Source organism: Danio aesculapii, chromosome 8 (assembly GCF_903798145.1).
Source record: "Danio aesculapii chromosome 8, fDanAes4.1, whole genome shotgun sequence".
Lineage (NCBI taxonomy): Eukaryota > Metazoa > Chordata > Actinopteri > Cypriniformes > Danionidae > Danio > Danio aesculapii.
In genome coordinates this window covers 26,171,652-26,189,258 of record NC_079442.1, presented here as the reverse complement: position 1 = coordinate 26,189,258, position 17,607 = coordinate 26,171,652, and the positions used below count along the sequence as shown (strand labels likewise).

Below are 17,607 nucleotides of genomic sequence, written 5' to 3'. Positions count from 1 at the left end.
AAGTGGATTAATGGGATGATTGAAATTGCATCGTACGAGTATGCTGGGGAGATTAAATAATGAGGAAGAAGTACATAGAAAATGGGATAATCTCTGGCGACATCTAAAATTAGGATAAATGAGTATGTACTTACAAAGGTACCACAACCTTAATTTCCATGTTTACTATATGTTGTTTTACTGATTTGAATTTTCTTGGTGTGAAAGGTGGCTGAATATGTAACATGTATCATATTTATGTGAAGTGTGTTCTTTGTTCTTGGCTGTTGAACAATAAAAAAAGTTGAATTATATAGAAAATATGAAGCAGATTTGACAGATCAGTGGTTGTGTTTGCTGATTCAGACCAACACCTACTAGACAAACACAGCAAGAGATTCTCCTTATCTGAAAGTGGTTCTGTGCTTCAATCAAAAAGTAAAGAGAGAAAGACTAAGATAAGAAATGGCTGAATTAACAAACTCAGCTGAAGCTTGTGGAGGAAATTTCATTGAGCAGGAATGAGGTTGACCCCACTGCACGGGGTCATTAAACACACAAAGACACATCTGCAGGACTTTTCACTGGTTAAATTCAGTGTTGTGATCCATTGAGGAAAGTAGTATGTGCTCCTCTGTGTTTGTGTGAGGTGTCTCAGTCTCGAAGGCCCGCCTGATGATCTCCACAGGTCATTAATTGTGAGATTAACTGTGAATTGACGGCAGAGCTTCACCTTATTAAATAAATGCTTATAGCCCATTAAATATTTCTAATGTGCTCCAGTGGGTTTGAGCATATTGAGGCTCCAGTCAGCTTTCCTGGAGAGAGAGATTCATCTTCTTTACATGTTCAGATGCATATCGCTTAGAGTGTAGCAAGATTCCTGCTGAAAATTACTTTGTCAGCAAATGCATCGTGATTCATTTTGAGCCTGACTCTGTTTACATCTTGTAAGGTACACATTAAAAAGCACATTTTAAATGTTCTCTTTAGCAACACAATGCACTTGCCTAGTCAGATACACACAGAATTATTTTATAAGGTCTGTATAATCAAGGCTTAAAAAAGAATATTCATTCATTCATTCATTCTTTTTCGTTTCGGCTTAGTATATCAGGGGTCGCCACAGCAGAATGAACCGCCGTTAAAAGAATATGCAGTGATTTTTATTTTAACATTTTGGATATTTAATGTGTGTGTTGTTTGGATATAAAATGCAATTATATTTTATTTACTTGAGTTATATATTATAACCCCAGTAAGAAATAAATAAATTAATGATCAGAAGCAGCTTTATAGAAATTAATGGATAAAACATGGATAATGGATAAAAAACTGGTAAGAAAAATCACTAACAGCAATTTGAAAGCATTGTAAATAATGAAAGAATAATTCATCATGTCTCAAAGTTTAGAGCACATATTTGATGCATAAGAAGTTAAAATCCACCTATTAATCCATTACTTCTTACTAAAAGGAAATAGGCCTATAAACCAATCTTATTTAAACGTTTATTACGATAAGTTGTATTGTTAAAAATACATTTTCTCTGAGGCGCAGTGGGTAGCATGTTCGCCTCACAGCAAGAAGGTCGCTGGTTTGAGCCTCGGCTGGGTCAGTTAGCATTTCTGTGTGGAGTTTGCATGTTCCCCGTGTTCGCCTGGGATTCCTCTGGGTGCTCTGGTTTCCCCCACAAGTCCAAAAACGTGTGGTTTAGGTGAATTGGGTAAGCTAAATTGTCCGTAGTGTATGTGTGTGAATGTGTGTATGGATGTTTCCCAGTGATGGTTTGCAGCCGGAAGGGCATCTGCTGCGTAAAACATGTGCTGGATAAGTTGCCGGTTCATTCTGCTGTGGTGACCCCAGATTAATTAAGGGACTAAGCTTAAAACAATAAAAAAAGAATGAATATATATATATATATATATATATATATATATATATATATATATATATATATATATATATATATATATATATATATATATAATAAAATAATTGGATTTGTATGTGTTGTATTGAACAGTGGTTACTGTATGTCATAAAATAAAAAAAGTTTGACACATTATGCAGCTGCTACAGTGACGCATCAATCTCGCAATATTTTTTTTCTGTCAAAATCATTTATTTTAAATCCTTTTTTTTTTTATCCTCTACCATATTCTGCTAATTTCACCCTAAATAAAACATTTACTGAACATTTACTTGCAGGTCATTCAAGATATATTTGGCTTATCTTTAGTTATTAAGGTAGAAATTAAGTCTTGAAGGAAAGCATAGTTAATCTGGATTTTTGAGGAGAAAAAAAAATTACAGCCCCATTTACTTGCATTCTATATAATTTTTCTTTGCAAGAAAGTCATACTTTTGAGTGCTGGTCCACCGCACCAGCTATGAATAAAGATAATTAGTTCTTATTGCAAGCTAAGGCTATTCAATTAATTGAAATACAATTTTGATTTCCATTTTGGTCTCCAACATTCATGAAAAATATCAATCAACATGAAGTGATTTCCAACAGTCCATATTTGTTCCTTTGCAAAGTAGACTCAAAACACTGCTGTGCTAGAAGTATGAACCGCTTGCAATGGGGGTTGAGGGCAACCAACAATGTGAACAGAACATTTTGAGCATCATTTCTAAAAAGTCAGCAGAACACAATGCTGAACATGTTATCATTGCATGCAATTTCTGTTTATTAAAAAACTATGGTGTGCTGCATGAATATGTTGTATTATTAGCTTGGTTTGGATGCTGATGAGATTTGCAAAAGTGTTAACAAGTAATAGCAGCACAAAATTGATGTGTTTGAAATTGGCACTTTCACATTTGTGTTGAAAAAAGATGAAACTTACTAAGTGACTTCAGGTCTAACACGTGGGATATCAAGATCAACCAGCTCTGAACCAGCAATAGCACTAGCTCTAAACTAGCATCAAGTTCATGTCAGTGGAAATATCGTAATATACATCTTGGATGACCTGGAGCTAAGTAAATAAACAGAAAACGTTCATTTTTGGGTGATCTACTCTTTTATGACCGCCTTCCGGACTAGTCGATTTTGACAATATGTCTTTTTGCTCATCGGTAGTAAACGGGGTCATCATGCAGGCAGCTGGTTTGAGCCTCAGGCAGAGACTGAATGCTGCAGAGTGATTTTACAGCTTGCCCGTGAGGCTCAGATACATGTTTCACAGAGCTTTCAATGCCGCGACTCCCACTGCAGGCATCATATATTCACATCGTCCTCCAGTGCTCGCATCACCCACAGCTTCCTGGGGAATCACAGGAACCAGGCCAGCGGGCATCGCTCAGCGCCGGTTCATTTTTCTCATGTACCCGATCTGTCTGAGGTCTTTGTGTGAGCGAGGCAGAGACTGAGAGTGAGTTTCTTGGTTCAAGCGTTACAGTGTCCCTCTGTGAACAGGCAGACTGACAGATGACTGCAGGCTCAATGGAGGTAGCAGCTAAAGAAGACTCTAGCACCCTTTGTTTATCAAAGCAATAAATAAAATGAAGGGGAAAAAACAGAACATTTTGGCCAGATTTACTAAACATGGCCATTTACTGCAAGTGTTTAATCTTATAAAAGGCTCATATCAGAGAGCAAAGTTTTGCAAGTGATCTAACCAATAACATACAAAAAATAAAAAAAGAAATGAGTACAATAATCCTAGCATTTCATTTCTTCAATTCCATTATTAATACACTTTAATCAATCTGATAATCCCTAATGTAGTGTGAATTCAAATTTGTTTTTAGGGCATTAAATAATTGTGTGATTACTCGCTCTCCCTCGGCTTATTACCTGCTTTATCAGGGGTTGCCACAGCTTAATGAACCGCCAATTACTCTGGCAATTGTTTTACACAGCGAATACCCTTCCGGTCACAACACACTTTCGTTTTTACAGGGAATTGACTACAGTCAGTTCAGGTTATCTGATTCACTTGTACCGCATGTCTTTGGATTTTGGGGGTAACCGGAGCACTTAAGGCTGGTTTATACTTCTGCTTTGAGTGATCGACGTGACCCACAGTGCATGCCTTGTTCATAGCCATGCATTTATACTTCTGCATGCTGTTTGTGTTGTTCTGCAATGACACTTTCGGAATTCTAGCTGGCTGTGACGTTTTTTGTTCTTCTGTGTTGAGTTTCTTTGCGGTATTTTGTTTTTTTCTGAACGCTACCTTAATGTACAAGTAGCTCAAACTCGCTCATTTGGAGGCGGGAACAGGTGGACGTGCAACAAATTTAATCATGAGGTAAACGCAAAACAAACGTTTCCATCTGGAGCTCCTTCAGGGAACTCCACGCTTGTAAACACTTGCTACATCAGACTTTTTGCTCTCATCACCGCCCACACTCGTCACCACTACCAAGCCGACCAATCACAGAGCTTGCGATACGTATAGTTACTTTTTTTTTGAGAGGTGCGAGTCAGCAATGGCGTCAGCCATGGTAAGGGATATCCGACTGTGCTGGACCATATTTGTGCACTCGACACTGAAGTGTAAATCAGCCTTTAGAGGAAACTCATGCGAACAGGGAAAACATATAAACTCCACACAGAAAGGCCTCCTGGTTGTGTCCAGTGACCTTGTTGGGAAGCGACAGCGCTAACCACTGAGCATGTGTGCTCCTGATTGTGTGATTTTAATTGAAATTTAAAAATAAGGTCAGGCTCAGCTACCAAAAATAAAAAAAAAACACTTGATGTAGGGCTGTGCCAATAATCGAAAATTCAGTTAACGATCATCAAAAAAACATTTAATGAGAAAAAGCGATTATTACATCATAGCCTATACCTCTCATTTCCAGTTGTGCACATTTGTTGCTCTGCAAAGCTCTGTTTCACGTGAAAATGACTAAAAGCATGTATTGTAATGTAGCTTTTGCAGCATGGGATGCGCAGCATTCACTGATGTACATTTGAATCATTCATGTTTTTAAAAGCGCGAAAGAGATCACATGTTATTGTGTGTTTGCACTCAGCCTCAGAGACGAGCACACACATAAAAATTCGTAAAGTCATCTTAATGTGAGCGCTTTAATGGTCAAATACATGTAAGTTAGTGTCAAAACGCAGTGTATAGTGATTATTTATATTAACCCTCATTTATGTAATAAACCAGTTGAGAATCAATAGACAAGTGAAAGTGAAACTATTAATCATTAAGTTTTTATCATTATTAATCAAACAACAAAAGGAGAAAATCACTCACTGCTCTTGACTGAAGAACTTTTGTGGCTATAATTAAAGTTTTTTTTTTTTTTTTTTACAGTAAAGATGCTTAAAGCACAATTTGTTTAATATTTTTGTTCTATTGTATTCTATTCTTTTCTTATTTACAGGGAGGAGAATAACTGTATATATACAGTTGAAGTCAGAATTATTAATGAACCTTTCCCCCCCAAATTCTGTTTAATGGAAAGATTTTTTTTTTTCAAGCCATTTCTAAACATAATGGTTTTAATAACTCATTTATAATAGCTGATTTATTTTATCTTTGCCATGATGACGGTAAATAATGTCTTACTAGAGATTTTTCAAGATACAAGCATTCAGCTTAAAGTGACATTTAAAGGCTTAATTAGGGTAATTAGGCAAATCATTGGATAACAGTTTCTTCTGCAGACAATCAAAAAATATATTGCTTAAGGAGGCTAATGATATTGACCTTAAAATAGGTTTCAAAATATTTAAAACTGCTTCTATTCTAGCCAAAACAAAACAAATAAGACTTTCTCCAGAAGAAGAAAATATGATAGTAGTAAATACTGTGAAATATTTCTTACTCTGTAAACATCATTTCAGAACTATTTATAAAAATAAAATAAAAATCGCAGGTGGGTTAATCATTTTGACTTCAACTGTATATAGTTTTGAATAATCGTGATTAGGATTTTTCCCATAATCAAGCAAGCCTTACTTGATGTTTCACTGTATGTAAATCCTGACAGTTTTTTTTAATGTCTCAAAAAAAGATTTGTTTTGGTGGAAGCTGTAGTAAATGTGGCTCTATGTCTCTGGAGTCTGATCAAAACTCTGGAAATCATGGGTTTATTTTGCATTTGAGGAAAAAAGATGACCAGACAAACAAAGCTCTTGTCATTTGTAAAGGCTGCCAGTAACAGCTGATATGCTTGGGAAATATGACAAAAAAGTGAGCCTGAGAAGACATGGGTTTGACTGAAGTGCTTTGTTTTGATAAGCTTATTTAAGTAGAAAACAGAGTGACTCAGGGTGCAGCTAGAGCTGGTTGCATTATTCCACTTAGAAAAATGTCTTTTAATCAAGCTTGTTTTTCTTTTAAAGCATTGCATCAGTGGAATTTGATACCACAATCTCATGTTTGATGTTAATGTTTCTTTTAAGTCATTTAAGTAAAATTTTAAGAAACTTGAGTTTCTTGTTGTGGTTGTGTATTGTGTTTAGTTTGAATTTTATTGGTATGGCTTTTAACATCTGGCAAGGGACCACCAATGAAAACTAGCCTTTTGGCTAATTTATGTACATTTATGTTCTTGGGGAATGTTGATTAATGTACACTGTCCCTTGTAGTGAAAAAAATAAACCTAAATAAACAAATATTTGCTTGATTTATTGTATTTCAAGTTAAGGCAACCTTCTTTCCTTCTATTGTACAGTTTTGGTGCGTCTGCCTGAATTGTACCCAATGGTTTGCGGCACCATTGTGATTTTTCTTTTTCTACTGTAGCTCATCTGCTTCAAGGTTTGTTGTGTGCGTCTTTTCTGCAAACGTTGGCTCTCAGAAGTGTTTTTTTTTAAAGTTACTGTTGCCTTCCTATAAGCTTTAACCATTCTTGTGGCAATTATTCCCTGACCTCGACTGTACAACTTCTGACTTTACTCTCTAAACCCTATATTTTGTGTGTGAAAATCCCTGTGCGTCTGCAGTTTCTGACTCTGACCAGCCCCCTAAGCACCATTTACCATCCATTTTCAAAAGTCACGGAAATCACCTTTCTTATTCAGATACTCAACTAGATTAGAAAATGATACTACTAAGCAACTGAATAGAAGTATCAATGAGTAGTGTTTGAAAGTTTAGAGGACTTTTTCCTTTTAAATGTAACGTCTATTTAAAGTGTCCTTACATTTACTGAGAGACAAACAGGAAAGTAGTTTATCGACAGAGGGCCTTTAGGATGCTTAATAGCCAAATTAAAAGCACATTAAGATCACAGTGAAGTTCACGTGTTTCTTAATTTGATATCATTTGCCAAGTTGTCGCAAATCTGTCATGAATATTCAATATGCCACCCAGCCGTATTAAATACTCATCAATCCACGGCTGCTGTGGCTCAAGGTCAATTGCAAGCATTTAAAGTGTCCACTCGTTCACTGCACACCCCTGAAACACTCTCCCGGGCCACGTTTAGTGTGTGTGTGTGTGTGCGCATGACATTTCTGTGGTGGGTTTGGAGAGAAGGCTGTCGTGATGGACCGGACTCAATTATCCCATAATCCCTTATGGAAATCTTTAAAGCAAAAAGACTAAAACCTCTCCTGAATTCAATTTAAATCTCATTCACTTTCCATATCCAGGTTGTATCGAGCTGTTATAGCTTCTTATCAATCATAATGAAACCCGCTTTTTCTCATTTTCTTCTGATTAACTCCTGCTGATTCAGCACCGGGCTTGACTCGACTAGTCTTTGATTTTTGTGGATGTTAGAGATGTAGAAAATGACATTTTATAATGGCCTAATCAGTGATTGTAGGGGTGTGAAACTATATACCTGTATACTGGTCTCACTGTTTGGTTCAATTTACAAATTTTATGTCATCGATGCATTCCACGATAGGCTGCATCTTCAATTTTCAATTTTACGTCACATGTACATAATTTTATCATTACATACTAGCAGTCGGAAATATGAACTCGACCTTTAATTTCACAGAAGCAACACGTTCAGCAATGTGTTATGCTGCTCAGTGAGTGGGGAAGTTGGGGGATTTTTAGTGAGAGGGGATCTTGGGTTCTAGTGTACCTTCAATGTTAGTGCACTGTAAAAAATTATTAGTTGACTTAACTTAAAATGAGTAAACCAGTTGCTTTAAATTTTATTAAATTAACTGCATAATTATAAATATTAAGTCAACTTAACAGTTTCAAGTTAAAATGGGTTTACTCCCTTTTTTAAGTGAAGTCAACTTATCGCTTTTAATGCTGAGTTCAGACTTCATGATTTTTGTCTCTTTTTGACTCGCCGACAGGTTTTGAGAAATCGTGTTTACGTGAGTAACAATCACACAGTGTGAACTATCAAAGATGCAATCTGAGAGAAGCACAGATGAGTCGCAGACACCCGTGAAATATTTGGCATGCTAAATATTTTGACCTGTCGGCGATTCAAAAATAATGTCTTGTGAAATGTGTTCTGATTGAAAATAACATTGACAATTACCAAAGTTAAAAGCGCTTATTTTTCGTGTCTTTTTGAGGTGTCATGTGAGCTACACCACAACTGGGTCGAAAAAGAAAAAAGTTTGACAGAAATTGCTAATTCCCTTCAAAAGCCAGGTGAGCAAAGGAAGTACATTTTCTACCCCACTAAAGGCTTCTTTCTGATGATGTAATTAATACCAAAAGATATACTACGTGACTTTGTGTTGTTTTCATGTCACTTATCGCGTGTTTGGTTGTGAGACATAGTTTGTGGACAGAGACGACATTGTCGGCAATTCTTCATATTGTAAAATCATGCAGTGTAAACCTCCTGTAGCCGATCCATCCTTTGGTGTAAACGCAGCACCAACAAAAAAGCTACCCCAGATAGTAATGCAGTGTGAAAACATCTGTGACACGACTAGTTTGAAAATCGTGCAGTCTGAGCTCGGCAAAAGGCAACAGGTTTACGCACTTTTCTTAGTAAAGTAAATAATCACTTTTCACAGTGTGGAAGAATATCTCAGCAAACTCACAAGCAGAGAAATGTGCCATACACCTTCAAGCTGAAGAGAATTGGGACACACCTACCAATTTACGTGAACACGCAAAACGAGGGGTAGTGGGTTAGATTGGGCTTAACTAATAGAAACCAAATAGTCCTTGTCTTCATTTGCATCGTGATGCACCATAGAAATGATTTTGACACCATTATTTCATTTAATGTCAACGTGTCTAGTCTGCTAACAAATCATCAACCTGTATTGATTCATCGGCTAATAATATTGAATAAAATTAATATGTCTGATGTTAATGACATCCTTTAATATGCCTCCCTTGACAACTAAAGTTGGCAAAGTAGTTCACTTGTTCTCCGCATGGATCCCGAAGGCCAGCCTGAACACCCGCCGGTGACCTGAAGCTTACATCTGAAGCTTCTTCCCAATGGACGTCCAGTGTTCTCCAGCCTCCGGCGCCTAAACAGCAGCTCTACACAAGAAGTTTGGCCAGAGGAGAAATGTTGTCCCCAACTGAGCCTAATTTCTCTCGAGGCTTTTTTTTTTTTTTTTTTTTTTTTTTCACTTTCGTCAATTGGTGAAGGTTATTCCTCGCCACTGGCTTGCTTGGTTTGGGACTTGTGGAGCTGCGCAACGATGGATTACTCTTCAGTGTTTGGATTTACAGCATTGTAATTTAAACCACACTGAACTGAACTAAACTGAACTTCAACTCTGAAATCTGAACTGACACAGTTTCAATTTACTTGAACTTCTATGTTAAGCTGCTTTGGCACAATCTACATTGTAAAAATGCCATAGAAATGAAGATGAATTCAATTGAATTGTTTCAGTCTGTCAGCAAATTGAAATTAATTGAAATTCAAATATCAATATATTATGTAAAATCTAAACATTTGCCTTAGATTGAGATGACATAAATCAGAGTTAAATTTAAATATTAAAAAACAATGGAAATAACAAGTAATTAAGAAATAATAAAAGCTATAAGCAAATTTAAAAAGAAAAAACTAATAAAACTGACAAAATAAAATGACACAAAATGACAAACTCACAATGAAAATGTATATAAAAATACATACTACTACTTGCATACATACTATGCAAACTAATTTATTTGAATTAATTAATTATTAATAAAAAAACTACAAGAGTATCTGAGTAAAATTATTAGTATGACAAAATAAAAGTAATGTAAACAAGACAAACACTTCAGAAAAACACTTCTCTGGATTAAGTGCTTTATTCCAAGATGCACCTGTAGGATTTGAGATGGCTGAAATTAATTGAACTGATATAAGAGTTATTTTAAATTTTTATTTATTCATTTATTTTTTATGATGCTGTATGTGAAGAGGAAGGGAGTTGTCAGAACAGGAAGTGATCTCCTTCTCTTCCTGCCTCCCAAAAGTTTGGAAATGTTTCCACATTGTGCCCTCAGAGATGTGACAGCATACCTAGAGCAGACAAAATGAAATTCCCAGGAATAAATATAGGTTTGTTTGCTTTTATATTGACTGATTGGTTGTGAATTGAGGCATCATTTTTGCTTAGCCAGTGGTGTTGAGGAATGGGCAGAACTGGGTGTGTTTGAAGGACTTGTGAGATGATGGCAGCAGAGATTAATGTGTGTTCATGTGAGAAACCAGGCTGCCGTATCCAAGAACGCATTTCTCTCTCCACTCCAGGGATGTGCGTTCAAGAATAGCACTGACCTGCTTCGCTTCTTTTCTCTCTTTGAATGTGTCCTATGATTTGGGAAGTTGAATGTGTGTGTGTGTGGGTATGTTTGAGACTCCACTGACAACTTCCTGTGAGCATAATGTCCAAATGTGTCATTATGAAACTGCGGTCTTGGCTAGATTTAACAGTTCAAAAAATTTTGTGAGTCATTCAGTAAGTCAGTCTTTTTATTTAAAGGTACATACACTACTTATCAAAAATGCTCTCCAGGGGATGTTTTTGGTAAATACAGTAAATAATAAAAATTAATAATAATAATAATTTAAAGTATCATGAAGTTTGAATAAAAATAGTTTAAATGAAGTTGCCGAATGTTTTGTTTTAGCATTGTCACCGATATGTGCTCATCTGCAATATATGAAGTGCAATGTCAAGTCCGTTTACACTAATATGCTTTAGTTTTAAAAGTTTTTCCGTGTTAGTGGATGGGGATAACAGAGATATCTGAAAACAGAGGCAGGGCTGCAGACATTCGACTATCTGATTGGGGCTTTTCCCTCAATATTAAGTAGCCTAATTACCTAATTAACTTGACTAAATACCCTAACCGGCCTAGTTAACCTAATTAACCTAGTTAAGCCTTTAAATGTCACTTTAAGCTGTATTGAAGTGTCTTGAAAAATATCTAGTCAAATATTATTTACTGTCATCATGACAAGGATAAAATAAATAAGTTATTAGAAATGAGTTATTAAAACTATTATGTTTAGAAATGTGTTAAAAAAAATCTTCTCTCCGTTAAATAGAAATTGGGGGAAAAAAAAATAAACGGGGCTAATAAACAGGGGGGCTAATAATTCTGACTTCAACTATATGTTTTTTCCAAATATCATTTTTTAAAATGTTTTCAAAATACTACTGATATCATCGATGAATTTTCAGCATCATTTCTTTGGTCTTCATTCACACAATTTTTCAGTAATTTTTCGTTTTATGACTTGGAGCTCAATTTATTTTTTTTAAAAAAGTGACAAAAATCTGAATTAATTGATTTAGTAAAAACTTATTTGTAGCAGTATAAAAGTCTTTACCATCACAACTGTAGTGTAAAGTTAAATAAAACAGGTAAATTCTTCTTAAATATAATATTAAACATAGTTTTTTGTGTACACTAAGGTAAATAATCATTTAAAAATAAATAAATGCAGTGGTAATTGTCCAAATAAAAAATGGTATTTGTAAAATTCATGTTTTATAATACATGGCCATGGTAATTGTATAAAATAATGTCATATTATGTAGTATGTTCGTTTATTTCTTTCCCACATCTGATCTTTGCACACAGGCTACTGTAGACTGAACGATACTGTATAGAAGTGCTTCTGTAGCACTATATGCAAGTATGTCCTGTTTCAAAGTGGACAGCTGGTTGGATTGGCACTATTTAAAGAAAAGTGTGTGCCAGTTAGTGTATGTTCTTTGGCGGTGACATTTTTGGGCCATCATGTCCTTACTACTTTTTTCTTCTCCAAATTGCGGGAAAAAGAGAAAAAGGGTGGGGCAGGAAAGTTTCCCTCTTTCTCTTATACTGTATTTTCCATTTTCACACTCTCTGCTTGTTTATGTCTGTGTTGATGCTCCCAAATAAGGCCTTGGACAAAATATGCTGTCTTTTTTTCCAAGTGTGATATTCATTTTGTGGGTCAGTTTGGTCCTTGATCAGCATTTTGGCTTCTGATTCTGCATAAATGCAGGATTGACCTTGGAACCATTTCTGCTGGAGTGTTGTGTTTCTCGCAAAGCTACATAGGTTCATTTTTGACAGTTATTAGGGGCTGAGCACTGGTGGTGCGTAGGCCCTATTGGAATTGCTCCGTTTTTCTTCTTTCTTCCTCTTCTTTCTTCTTTAGAATGAATCACATTTTTGAGGGTCTAAACATGTTATGTTTGATATAAGTTTCAGAAGTCAATGTGGCAAAATGGCTCAACAGCGCCACCTATGCATGTTTGTCGGAGTGGCCCCCGAGCTGTTTCATGCACATATATGAAAATTGGCACACACATTAAACATTCCAATACCTACAGAAAAGTGTTATGGAGCGAAATCTCAAACCCAACAGGAAGTCGGATATTTTTAACTTCCTCTGCCGAAAAAGTACAGTTTTTGCTATTTCCAGGTGTTGAATTTTAACAAACTCCTAGGGATTTTATCAGATCAACACCAAAATTGGATTTTGTCATCTAAAAGCCTTGATGTTAAATTGAGAAGATCTAAAGTTCGAAGGGTGTGTCCGTGGTGGTCTCACAAACTTTTATGTTTTGCCACAAAACAGAAAGCTGTTATAACTCAGACATGCATTGTCCGATATGCCTGAAATTCACATGTTCGATGAGATTCCTCTCCTAAAGACATCTATGCCAAAATTGAGTTAGAGTCATTGCGCCACCTGCTGACAGAAGAAAATTTGTGATAAATCTGTGATTTTTATTTTTTATTATTTTTTTTTTTATTTATTTATTTTTTTTTAATTTTTTAGGTTTTTTAAAAATATTTATCAGCTTAAATTATTATTATTGTCCACTGTTAAATGAGCGAGCTGATGCAGCTGCAAAGGATGCTTTGAAGCAAGTGTCGAACAAATGCCGAATTCCTCCATTAAAGATGAGCCCTTTTATCAATGTTTACATTTTAAACGAGTGGCAAGAGGAGTGGGATGCGTTGGAAAATAAATGATATGAAATCCAACCTGAAATCTCACGCAGAATTTTTAGACATTTTAAGACTAGATTTGATCAAGGGGTTTTTGCCAGATGTTGAATAGGACATACAAGAATAGCCCATGGTTTTTTGCTTCAAGGTAAAAACCCTAATCGGTGTTTGTACTGCACAATTCCCCTTACTGTAAAACACATTCAACTGAACGGTCCTGCTTTTAATGATTCCAGAAGTTTTTTTTATGAAATGTACTCTCTTAAAGACATTTTTAGCAAAGAGACACCAGAAAAGATTTTAGAATTTTTATAATGAATTAACACTAAAAATCTTATTTAATTAATGTATTCATTTGTTTGTTGATTTTGAATTTTATATTTATTATTCAAATGTTCCTGCCATGAAAATAGCCTTGGTTGCTGACATAGCAATAAATAAAGAAAATAAAATAAAAATACATGTATATATTTTCCACTGTTCTCTGTCATCCTAAGTCCACCGGGCAGTGGTGAGCCCGGGTGTGAGGCTCCTTTCATCTCTGCTTGCAGCTTTAATTTGGATGTGTTTTTGCTCTGGTCCCTTGGCTAGTTTAAGCCTGTCATGGATAAATATACAACATTAAATCAGCCAATAGGTTTGCTAGTTTCTGCCTTTATGCTAGACTTTATGTAAGTACCTGTCTTTATGAGTGTGTCACTGTATCTATTTGTTCAAAATTAAAAAAAAAATTAAATGTTGTATTTTTAGCCCCTTTCACACATACAGACCTTTCCGGAAAATTACCAGCAATTTTCCAGAAAGTTCTGTATGTGTGAACAGGCCCTTTTTGAAAATACCAGTAAATTTGTTCCAGCAATTGTCTGGAAAGAGAAGTTGTAATATTACTTGTAATTTGCCAGAATGCTGCTCTGTGTGAATGCAGAAGGAAAATTGCCGGAACGAGCGCGTTCACGATTAGAACATGCTGACGTGAGACTTGTACTTCAGCCAATCAGAACATTCAGACGCATTCACATCCGCGCTGTTCATGAAAATAAAAGCCTTTAAATATTTTTCCAGACACATTTAGCTGCCAGATCAAAGTATATGCAGGAATCACAGAGTGAAATTCAATACCTTTTAAGACCTTTTTTTAAGACTCATTCCATACATTTTAAGACCTTACAACCACTTTTTAATTGGAAACATTGGCGAGATTTTAACTTTGAGTATATTTACTAAATATTAGTGTAAGAAATTACTCCAAAACAAAAAAAAATATTCATATGCGGAATATAAATCTATTAAATCTAGCTAATTCAGCAGGTTGGCGCCTATAGAACAGCAGAAATAATGGTGTTGCCTTGGTTGCTGCAGTAAATAAAGCAGTATGATGTCAAATCTAGCAGGATTTTATTGATTTCATAAACTACACAGCATACTGATATTCGCAGATTTAATTCAGACAAACTTTAGCATACAACCATACATTGCATAATCAAAAATTATGTAAAAATTTAATGTCTTGCAAAATAGCATTTAAGACTTTTTAATACTTTTTAAGGGCCATAAATTTCTCTACATTGATTTATCAACTTTTAATACTTTAAGACCCTGCGGACACACTGTAGATGTTAGTCAAATAACGTTTCTATGTTCTTAATGCCAACTGTGTAAAAAAATTATCTATAAAATGCTCATGATAAACCACCTGTTTGTTTACCTTCAAGATATGCTTCAGTTGCTTAACGCATGTGCACGTGAAGCAGCCGGTGAGCGCCAACACACACTCTAATAATGTACATCTCAACATGCGAAAGTCTTCCTCCATATGTTTTCATCGAAGTTTTTCACAATACTTAACCATCCACACAGTTTTTAATGAAGTCAATGTTTACAAATACAAGCGCAGCCGCTTGATGTCAGAATTTACCAATATTTTGGAATGGATGTGTAAATGGTCTTTTTTGGAAAAATTCCAAAACGCTCTTGTCTGTGTGAACGGCGCTTTTTTTTTAATTATCGGTAAAGTCGTTCCGTTTTCCGGATATTTACCGGTATCACTGTGAAAAAGGGGCTGTTATTTCGATGTGATATTTGACAAAATGAAAACCTCGTTACATTATATTGATTAATTTAATTATAGACTCTGTACTGAGTGTATACTAAATCAGTGTTTCCCAACCCTGTTCCTGAAGGCACACCAACAGTATACATTTTCAACCTCTCCCTAATCAAACACACCTGAATCAACTTATCATAACATCAGAAGAGACTCCAACACCTGAAGTTATGGGTCAGAAAAGGGAGACATCCAAAATATGTACTGTTGGTGTGCCTCCAGGAACAGGGTTGAGAAACACTGTACTAAATTACTAATATTAATTATATACAATTACATTTCTAATATTAATTATATACAATTATATACAATAGTAATTGTATTTTATTCAAATTCAAACAGTACAATACAGTACACTGAAATAATTTCATAAACAGGCATGTAATAAGTTAAATATATAGTATATGACAATTTATATGGAAATATAAATAACAAAGCTAATAAACATGTTCTAAGTGGAGTAGTTTACAGATTTACAGCGAGTCGTTATTGCCAAATGTATATTGTGCTTTTTAATTTGAACTATTTCTCTTTTTCTTATGTGTCTTTCTCTAGTGATGGCAGCTATCCGTAAGAAGCTGGTGATTGTGGGAGATGGAGCCTGTGGAAAGACCTGCTTGCTGATTGTGTTCAGTAAAGATCAGTTCCCTGAGGTCTACGTGCCCACAGTGTTTGAAAACTACATCGCTGACATAGAAGTGGACAGCAAACAGGTTGGTTATTATTAAACAGTGTTAGACATGTTCTTCATTATTTTGTGGGCACGTGCACTGAGAAAGTGTGTGTGTGTTCATGTGTGCGTGCATATGTGTGTTAATTTTAATGATTTTGGCATGTCAGATTTCTTCAGTTTGTGTATTTTGTTGAGGGCAAAATTTGTGGCTGACTAATAAGAGCATGGTAAGGAGTGATATGTTGTTCTTTGTTTGTTTTTTAGAGAAGAAAATATGGCCTTATTACTGCAAAACAGTTGTTGAAATTTGAAGCTGGTTTGTAGAATACCAAGAAGTCAAATTTTTTTTTGTTAATAGTACAGCAACTCCTATTCAATGTAATTTAGTAATGTTTTTTTGTAGGTGTGTTGGATTCGGTTTTATTGTGATTTTGTTTTGTACTTTGTTGTGTTTTATATTTACTTTTATTATATGCAATTATATTACATATGCTTTTAAATATATAAAAATATAAGAGTGTATATATATATATATATATATATATATATATATATATATATATATATATATATATATATATATATATATATATATATATATATATATATATATATATATATATATATATATATATATATATATATATTGTTTTTGTTATTATTATTATTATTATTATTATTATTATTATTATTATTTTTATTATTTTTTCAGGTTGTGTCAATAATATTTAGCAACAAGTACTATTTTAAAAGTATTGATTAATAGTGATTTGGCTTTGCTATCATAAAAGCCAAACAATACTCAACCCTGATATGTTTGGGAATAAACGTCATACGAAGCCACATTAAGCAGTCTATATGTTAAAGCAGTGTTTCTCAACCACGTTCCTGGAGGACCACCTACACTGCATGTTTTGGATGTCTCCTTTGTTTGTCACACCCATTACAGGTCTTTTAGTCTCTGCTAATGGGCTGATGATCTGAATCAGGTGTGTTTGGTTAAGGAGACACGGATAATGTGCAGAGCTGGTGGTCCTCCAGGAACGTGGTTGAGAAACACTATATAGTTTTCTGCCCCAGGCCTTCCATGATGTTTATGACTTTCTTTCTTCAGCTGAAAATTATTTTATATTTTGTTTTAGGAAAACATTCCAGGATTTTTTTTAAATGATTCCAGTGACCAGGCGTTTTTAACATAGACCATTTTTGATGGTTTCCAAATTGTAGATTTAGCCCAAGTCAATCAAATAAACATAGATACATAGAATAAACATAGATATTCTTCTAGGGGAAAATAGAATCATATACGCTACTTTTTAACTTCAAATGTGATTTAATGTTTGCACTGCCAATTAAAGACCTTTTGTCCAGTGTTTAGTTCAGTCAAGTTTAAATAGCCTCAGATTTATACTTTTTTATTTATTTATTTATTTTTTTTAAATACAATTATGGGTACAGACGTTGATCTTAATGCCAGTCAGAGTTTAGAGGCATTGTTTTTTCTGACAAAAAACTGAAGGGTC

The 17,607-nt window shown here is 34.9% G+C and overlaps 1 protein-coding gene across 1 annotated transcript in view; it reads left to right on the top strand.

Moving 5' to 3' along the window:
- Positions 1–17,607, top strand: part of rhocb (ras homolog family member Cb) — a 41,496-nt gene that overhangs the window by 16,570 nt on the left and 7,319 nt on the right. Inside the window, exon 2 of the mRNA XM_056463507.1 lies at positions 15,967–16,124. Within this exon, the coding sequence (XP_056319482.1) occupies positions 15,969–16,124 (156 nt within the window). The 5' untranslated portion in view covers positions 15,967–15,968. The remainder of the gene's footprint in view (positions 1–15,966; positions 16,125–17,607) is intronic.